General features: G+C 41.0%; 1 protein-coding gene across 1 annotated transcript; it reads left to right on the top strand.

Annotated features, from left to right (window-relative positions):
• Window positions 1-3,593: 3,593 nt before the first annotated feature.
• On the top strand, window positions 3,594-9,018 carry CISD1 (CDGSH iron sulfur domain 1; the record flags this gene model as incomplete). The annotated part of the gene is made up of 2 exons (XM_010015161.1): window positions 3,594-3,796; window positions 8,612-9,018. Coding segments are annotated over 2 exons (293 nt in total), but the record flags the coding sequence as incomplete, so codon positions are not given.
• Between the last annotated feature and the right edge of the window lie 478 nt (window positions 9,019-9,496).

Genomic DNA, 9,496 nt, shown 5'->3' with positions numbered 1-9,496 from the left:
CCATTGCTGTTACCAAAATTGGCGAGCACAGCAGAATAAGATGATAGTCAGTACAGCACTATGGTAAGCATCAAAAGCAAAAAGCAGCCACTGATGAGCGCTAGACTCTAATATACAGTGAGACAAGCAAGCCCCATGGCAAGCATAACAGCAATAAATTCAACCTAGCACATTCCAATCAAATCTGTCATTATCTTGAACCCTTCCAGCCCCATGCTGGGCACCAAAAAGGACTTGTGGCTTAATCCCTGTTGGCAACTAAGCCCCACACAGCAACTTGCTCACCACCCACCCCTCCACCCCCAGTGGGGTGGCAAGAGAATCAGAAGAGTAAAATTCATGTTGAGATGAAGACAGTTTAATATGTAACACGCAAGCTGTGCATGCAAGCAAAGTGAAACAAGGCATTTGTTCACCACTTCCCACAGGCAGGCAGGTGTTCAGCCATCTCCAGGAAAGCAGGGCTCCATCACATGTAACGGTTACTTGGGAAGACAAATGCCATTACTCCAGATGTCCCTCCCTCTCCTTCTTCTTTCCCCAGCATTACGTGCTGAGCATGATGCCATATGGCATGGAATATCTCTTGGGTCAGTTGGGATCAGCTGTCCCAGCTGCATGCCCTCCCAACTTCTTGTGCACGCCCAGCCTGCTCACTGGTGGGGTGGTGTGAGAAGCAGAAAAGGCTTCGTTCGACTCTGTGTAAGTACTGCTCAACAGTAGCTAAAACATCCCTGAATTGTCAGCACTGTTTCCAACACAAATTCAAAACATAGCTTCATGCTAGCTAATATGGAAAAAATTAACTCTATCCCAGACAAAACCAGCACATACAGTAAAAAAGATGCTATGCTCTATTATAAAAAAAAAAAATAAAGATCTTAAGCTCTTTGTATTTATGTTTGCCTGTGTGTGTAAGAGATTAATTTGGCTCTCAGGAGGAGATGTAGAGGGTCACTGAAATATGAGATGACAATTACTTTAATAATCTCTGCTTGTTAAGCTGGATGAGCTGTGTATGGTTATGCAGTAGGTGGTTGGAGGCATCCCTCAGGTCAGAGGGATCTGGGTTATCTGCAGATGCGCAGAACAGCTCTTCTGAATGGGCTGCAAAAGCTACTGAATTTTAGTGCAGACTTTCTGCTTGCACTGTGAGTCATAGAGGTATTTTATCATCAGAATCTTTTCCTCTGCTGGTCTCTTAAGCTGACCTGGACTTTTGCAAAAGTGTAGTAGACGATCAACTTCCTTAAGGTACAGCACCTTAAAGGCTGGTTCAGTTATAGGAGTAATCCTTGGTGGTCTTCCAAGTCAATCTTTCCCCTTAATTCCGTAAGGGGGAATGAATACAGTCTATCACTGTCCCCTCATAAGTTATTTAAAAATGTAGGTTAAGGTTCAATCCATTGGCAACGCATCAGCTAGCAGTTTGGGTCCTTACAACTGCTGCTTTTCTGAAGTCCCCAGTATGGGTAATCCCTTGTTTTGCCTGCCACTGTTGTAGATGCACTTGACACTTCATTAGAGCTCACCTGAAACTTGTCAGACCCAGCTTGTCCCTGAACTGGCTGAGTACCTTCTCCCTGCTGCAGCCCTGCTCTGCTTAGGGAAACATGCTCAAGTGAGAAGGTGAAAGGGTGCTGCAGTCTTTCTGCAGTGACTTTCCTTGGGAGAATCTGCTGCCTCTCATTTAAGCTGTGTCTGCTCTTTGGGTTAGTTTGAACTGTTTTGCTAAAGTAAAACAGATTTTCATAGAATCTCATCTTTAATTTCACCTCCTTGCTTTTTTAGCGTATTAAAATGAATGCATTCTGACTAGTTTATAATGGGGGGATAAAAGAGGTGAGAACTTACTGGATGGACATAAACACTGAATTTACAATACACTTTCTGGGGGTTTTATTGTTTTAAGCGGTTTGGGAGCAGGGAAATGTGCCCTAAATTCTTTGATGTTAAAGATGGTTTTCTGTGTCTTATTATCACCCTGTTGTTACAGGGAGGGTTTGTCACTCATTTGCTAGGGAGGTCTTAAGTGTATGTGGGTCTCTTCTGCTTCATGTACTGAGAAAATGAACTGAAAGATTTCTTCATTTCTTAGTCCTTACGTAAAACTCTAAAGGAATGCCTGCCTTCCCTGATCTTACAGGGCCACAGACATTATACAAGTATTTGTTTAATTCCACATATTGCTATATCCAGACCCTTGTGGATCAGTATAGTGCAATTGAGCTAACAGTGTTTTAGTTGAGGAAAGGGCTTGAAATGGATTTCAGGCAAGGCTGTTGGGCAGGGGCAGAAAACCTGCACTTATTTAAGTGCAAGCTTACAGTTCTTGCAATTGTTCTTGCAATACAGGAAGTTAATTGACCGTGGAAAGTAGCAAGAATTAATAGAAGTTTTTTGTTTCTTAGCTTTTAGTGTAGTAATCCCTCTTGCTCCAAAGATGCCATCTGTCTTGGCATCTTTCAAGTACAATGCAAACATGGAAGGGCAAGATAGAAATTCCCAACTGGAGACTCTTCTAGTTTTCTTAAGTTGTGCTAAAACTTAAATTCCTGATTGATTTCTTGTAGAATCAGACTAAAACTGTATGTACATGTTAGGAGTAGTATGTGTGTGAGTAGAACTAGTGGATAAAGAGCAAAGAGTGAGCAGCCTTTTGCTGCTGTGAGAGAAATGGCTGGGGCTGTTGCTGCAACCAGAACCTTTGGGCCGAAGTCCAGCATGTTTTTATAAGGCAGAGAGAAAACAATAGATCCACAAAAAAGTAGGAAAACTCCTTGCAGAAAAGGAAATTATTCTATGTGAGCAAGACTCTAAAGATTTTAGAGGTAACCAGAGGGAGGAAAAGTGAGGATGAGGAGAAAAGCAATGGTGAAGAGGATTTTTTGAAATGGAAGTTGTCTTTCAGAGAGCCAGAACCTAATCCAATTAAAATAAACTCTTGCTATTCTTAAATGTAGTGGCATTTGATCTTTGTTCTTTCCAGTACACCACAGTAGGGATTTAATCTAAGATGGCTATTGTTACTGGTGGTAGTATATTAAATAATTTCCCCATTGCCAAGCACCTGTTAATTTTTTGTAGTTAGAAGATGCATTATATTAAAAGCTACTCAGTACCCATACCTTGGGGGGGATCCCTTTTAGTTAGTTGATGTTGTGTGTTGTTCTTTAGTGACTTTTCTGCAACTGAAACAAGCAACAGTGGGGTTTTTTTGCTGCTACAGGGTGTACTTACAGCTGTACTTAATGTGCTGGACTTGAAAACACTATTCTACCAACGTTGATATCAGAGGTTCTAAAATAAAAGGTTAAAAAAAACCCAAACCCATGTGTTCCATCCTTGTGCAGGAAAGGATTGGAGAGAAGGAGAACTCTGAGCAGTAGAAAGGAGTAGATTAACTAGGAGAGTGTCAAAAGAAAGTACTCTTTTAAAATACTGCATTACTACTACAGAACAAAAAGGTCTGTTGGAAAGTAAACAGGTTGACACAAGCATGAAGGCATGTATTACTGAGTAGTTTTATGTATGCTGTGGTCAAAACCTGACAGTCTCTCTTTTTTTTTTTTTTTTCTTCTCTCTTATTTTAGTTGAATGGATTGCTGCAATCTCCTTAGCTGCTGGAGCAGCTGTGGTTGGGTATCTAGCTTACAGATTTCTCTCTAAAGACAAACGCTCCAAAGCAATGGTGAATCCCCATATCCAGAAGGATAACCCCAAGGTAGTCCATGCATTTGATATGGAAGATCTGGGAGACAAGGCTGTGTACTGTCGTTGTTGGAGATCTAAGAAGGTAAGAGAAGAATAAACAGTCCAATTTTTTCATGTGCATTCATCTATCAACAAAACTTATTTTCAAACTGCTTTATTTAGAGGAAACTATCTTTTTTTCACCTAAACTGTACTGCAGTAAGATGTAGCATTATTTTAATCCATAAAACTATGCAGATTTATACTGTCACTCAGAGTAGTGAACATAATATTTCTCTAGCACTGAAGAAGCAGATCCCTAGAAAGGAGAGCCACTCTATGGAGTAATCAGAGTCATGAATGACAAATACTATTTTGTGTGCTGCCTGTGCTAATACTGAGGCTTATCCAAAACTACTAGCCTGTTGGCAGTATGAGCTCAGGAGCCGCAGTCTGAGAGAACCTTAAACACTATTTACTGGAGGAAGTTAGAAGTTTACTCTGTTAGTCAGAAAGTACCTTGCCACTAGTTCGTGGTGGTAATAATACAGATTGATTAACCTGGTGTACCAGAGCTGGTGTCAAATCGTAACTTGCAATGTCTGAGCCCATCTTTAAGTCTCATAGATGGAGTGACTGCAGAATTGTTTTGGGAAGAGCCTGTCTTGCACAGGTGGTGTTACCACTGTTCTGTCCTGAATTTATTGTAGTACTGCTGTGTACTGCGGTTAGCTACCTTTTACCATGCAAATAAGTACAGCAATGAATTGTTTCCAGTGGTGATGGGAAGTAATCTAAGAAGTCACTGTGGTTACAAGCTTTTGAAGAACCTAGACTTGATGGACCTAATGCATTTCTGCCTTACCAAGTCAAAATAGTTATATGGGTAATTCTTAAGTAAAGCCAGGGAAATCATGATGGCATGATTTAAGCTGCTGTTTTAGAGCAATTAGAATTCCGGTCTAGACACCAGTCCAGCTTACTTGTATATGAAGTTGGGTTGACTCAGTTTGCCTAAGAATAGTGGTAAGCATGATACCTAGCCTTTCAATAGCACTAAGATCAGATTTAAATCTGACATAGAGATGTGTGACATTTGATGTAATTGAGCTCTGTATAATTTACCTATCTCTAGTGATCGTTCTGGGATCTATAATGAGAGTAAGTAGAGACTGTATGAGTAGTCCTGTCCATTTACCACTGGCAAACATTTAAAAGCTTTTTCAGAAGTCAAGGTGCTAATGTGTGGAAACTGACATAATACAGAACTTCAGAGCCAGATAACCAAGGCCAACAGCCTTAAAATCTAGCACTCTCTTGAGACATCAGTGAACACTAGACTTCTCAAGTCATAAGCAGTGGTCTAATTGGGCCACACTCTGCAGTGTTCCAGGTGCTGTATCTTCTGCTGTTGTCAGATCTGACTTCATGACCTTGTGGGTGAGAATAACCCAGGAAGTTGAACATTTGTAGCTGTATTTGGTTTAACACTGAAACACTACTGAGAGTTAAACAGCATCACAACTTGACTCTGAAATAGCCCTGTGGAGATGGGCTCATCTTCTCTGCTCTGTTCATAGTCTGAACTGAAAAACAAAATATTCCTCCCCACCATGGCTACAATGTTCTCCATGGATTAAGGTACATATTGTGTGATTATGGAACAGGGAAGTATGTACGTTTACATGCAGTGCTGATGGCTGTACGGCATGCAGGTACATGCATGTGTATATTAATATTGCTGCTAAATCTTTGTGTTGAGTCTCAACTGATGTCCAGAATCCAGTGTTGGAAGCTACCGTGAGGGCTACAGCTTCAGAAAAGAAAAAAGGGGAGGAGAAAGGCTGCTCTAAGTGTCTGTTCTTTGTTATAATATCTGAATTAGGGTTTACCTCAGATTGGGATACTTCAGCGCATGCACACTTGATGGTGTGCATGCACTCCAGCTGACTTCACATGGTGTTCTTCCTGTATGGGGAATAACAAATCAGTTTGACTGTATCAGGGATTTTTGGGATAACTCTAAAAAACAGAGTTCTGTTCAGTTGTTGGTTTTGGTTTATTTTTTTTTTTTCTCAAATAGTATAATTCACAGGCTTTTTCTTTGTGCTGGCCAAAGTCTTTGTGGGGTACATGTGCTGAAAAAACCCTGCAGGTGATACCTTTAGATAAGTCTGTCTTTGGATGTAATTACCTGTTAATAATAGGTAGGTAGTTCTTTAAGTGGCCCTTTCCTATTCAATGTTGTGTTCTGCAGGCACTTCATAATATTACTTGTCAAGTTTTGTGGAAAAAAACAGGTGTTCATATTTATAGTGTAGAGACAAGAGTTTTGTCTTAAACCCAAACTCTAGTTAGTCTAAAGTTAGAATATTTGTTTTCTTACTCTTCTCCATTTTAAACTGTGTGAGCTGGGGATGGAGGGGTAATTTGCTTGCTTTTGTAGTGACCTGCAACTTCTGTGTCTTCAGAGAGGTATTAGTCCCTAGGCCGCGGGACAAGGAATTCTGCTACAGAACATCAGAAGAAATGGTGGTAGAGAATCTAAACCGTTGCACTGTTGAGGGAAATAAGCTGATCTGTCCAGATCACTTCACAGTTCCTTCAGGGCTTGAGCTTTTGCCACTACTGCTAGCCTGCTTTATCTTAATGAAGGATGAATGTGTTGTGTCAGGCCCAGGATCCATCTGTTAGTGTCTGGTCTTCAGGGTGACCAAGTAGGGGCTCTGGAAAAGTGGTGGTGATTACCCTTTTATTTTTTTTTATTTTTTTTTTTCCCCCCTGAGAAGCTCAAGTCTAGCATCCAGCCTCTGGGAGCCAGTTATTCTGAGACCAGCTAACCCAAAGGATGAGTTCAGAGCAGACAGTTGGTAGTCATTTAAGATGTCTCAATGCAATCTGAAGCCTATGAATCCCGCCATTTTTGACACTTAAAAACTTGAGGTGATGGTGACTGATATTTTATGATTCTGTAAGGAGTCACGTGGAAAAGAGGTTACAGGTACAAATTACTTCTGGGGAGATTCCGATTAAACACAAGAGGAAAATTGATCACAGTGAGAACAATCAGCCATTGGAATAATCTCAAGGAAGTGGTAGACTCCCCACTGTTGGACCCTTTTACCATTCAGCTGGACCATGGTGCTGGGCTATCTAGTGTAGGTCATGGTTTGCCAAGAAAGGCTAGACCAGATGATTCTTGAGTTCCCTTCCAATGTAGTATTGTTTGATTCTGTTATTTATGTTGCTGTAGCTGGATCTTGGGCTTGCCTCCTTGGGCCATATGAGATGTTAATGTCTGATGGAAGCTGGGTCAATGCTTCTGTGAAGACCAGTGGACAGTGGTGTTGCATGGGAAAATAACCGGCTTGGGAACATCTGAATTGGAAGCTGGTCAGTGTCCCAGGAACATATATTCTTGTTTTCTCGGATTTTTTCCAAGTATCTGTCAGTACCTCCTCATTCAGTCACAAATGACTGATGTGATGATAAAGTTCCTGCATGAATCAGCATACATGAGTATTATTCTAATTCAGGATTTCTTTATTTGAAACATCACGTGCTTCTTGGAGTGTGGATTTTGACATTTTGTAACTGTGAAAAACAAAAAACCCCACCTAATCTCTTCCCCCTCCCCGCCAGATTGTAACACTACCCTACAGGGCATGTTGCTTTATTCTTAGAGCTCTGTGAATTTTTTTTGCGAGTATATTGTCTTCATTATATTGGTTTTGTGCAATATTTTGAAATCTTTTATTCTAACTAAGTATGGGTGATAGGATGTTAATTTTTTCTCAAGGCTATGACTGAAGTATGAACATTGGGATCAGTGGAGTGTTGAAGACTTTGTGACTGTACTGTGAGGGAATATTGCTGTTGCAAAGACAAAAGCTGAGTAATGTCTAACTTTTGCTTGCTTAGAAATAATGAGAATCAGTAGTAATGCAGAATACTGGTGTGTGATGGCTGTGATCGTCTCCAGAGTTTCTTGTGCACAGGAGGCATAGGCCTTAAGAAGTGATGGGATCTAACTTTACTCTTGCTGCTTCACAGAATGTCCTTCAGCTCTTGCATGTGAAGAGCTGCCCAGGAGCAGAAGGACTGTTACCTGGGCATTCTATTTACAGCTGGCTAAAGGAGTCTCTGTGGGTCTTGCTCTGACCAGGCAGTTCTAGTTTTCTTTTTTTATGGAACGGACAGTTCTCCAAATTATCTCCTCAGTGCTACCCATAAGAGCCTTTGATGAATAGCAATGTCACTTGGAAGTGCAGTTAATTTACGTTAGCAGGTCCAAATCCTAATGTGGAAGCCAGCTTGTTCAAAGGGTCCTTTGTGTCAGTGAGATAAGCTAGCTGCAGCGGGATGAAGCAAAGCTGGCTTGCCACTCTAGCTGTCTAGAGGCAGGACTAATATGTAGGCGTGTATCTTAAATAAGAGATGAGCTCAGGAAACTGTCCTTTTTTTTCATTATGTGCTACAGAAAACTTGGGGGAAAAAAATCAGCTAAGAATCTCCTCCTGTTTCTCTTCCTCACCCCACTTACCTTCTGTAACTGCACTCAGCTTTGTTTGCTCTTCAGGAAAATGGAATATGGGGTAAGGTTGAGAGTGAGATATTCCAGGTAGGTTACTGTTACAGCTTGGGCTGCATTTTCCTCTTGATGGCCTGAGGGAGGAACACCAAGTAGAGTGGAGTTGAGTTGCTGCTTTTTCATAACAAGCCTCTCATCCACTCTGTGCTCACATGGACAAAGCTGGTGTTCAGCCAAAACTCAGGGAGACCTGAGATCTCAGCACAAAAATTGTGGCCTGTGGTCACAGTGGGATTTAATGAGAAGATGGTATAACGAAATTTCAATCTAGGTTCTTAATTCTGACTGTGGATGTGCTTTAGATGTGTTTATTCTTTCTTTTTTCAGTTCCCGCTGTGTGATGGCTCTCACACAAAGCACAATGAGGAAACTGGTGACAACGTTGGGCCTCTGATCATCAAGAGGAAGGAGGCATAGAGTGGACAGTAGAAGCTACAAAATGAATGTCTGACAATTTCTCTGCTCACCTGTAACTGGGGGAAAAACCACAAGTTCTCTGTCATGTCACCGAAGACTTTCCAGTGTAATATGTACATCAGGCTTCAGCATGTGTATTCTCTCTGGTGCTTGTCTTGTTTTAATCACTACAATACATAATTTACTAAATAGTCATGGTTTAAATTTTTGTCCTGTAAAGTGTGTGTACCCTCTCACTGAGTATGAAACTAAAATGACGCACAGAATGTACTTCATCAGAAAATAGGTGTTAAATTTTATTTTCAAATACATGTGTACTACTCTGAGGCTATTCAGTAGAATGTGTGTTCAAAAAGGAGATTCTAAAATCCTGGAGGGGTTTTAAAGTCACAGGTCTAGATACATTTCTTTGTAAAAGGTAGTCGCAGGAAAGAAATCGTGGTGCCAAAATGTAGCTTAACCTCTGATTATGCTGCATTTTCTGCAGGTGTCATGTTTGGCCTGTTACACTACTGTTCTGTGTGGCTTCTGTAAAAGAACAAATTCAAAGTTGCTAACTATGTACAGACAGCATAAAAGGCTCGAAGCAAGATGGGGCTAAAAGGCAAGTTTACCTTTGATTTTATAGCAGTGTTAAAACTTGACCCTACTACCATATGGTATCAGGAACATACTACCGGAACTGCAGACCTGTATTTAGAGTAGGATTAGGAGGGTGGTTTCTCTGAGAGCTTTCTGAAGAGAACAAGTAGAATGATATGAAGTGCTCAAAGAGTGATGGGCAGGGGGGTGGCA

This window comes from Nestor notabilis, unplaced genomic scaffold, assembly GCF_000696875.1.
Source record: "Nestor notabilis isolate BGI_N333 unplaced genomic scaffold, ASM69687v1 scaffold12345, whole genome shotgun sequence".
NCBI lineage: Eukaryota > Metazoa > Chordata > Aves > Psittaciformes > Psittacidae > Nestor > Nestor notabilis.
This window is presented reverse-complemented; position numbering and strand designations above follow the sequence as displayed.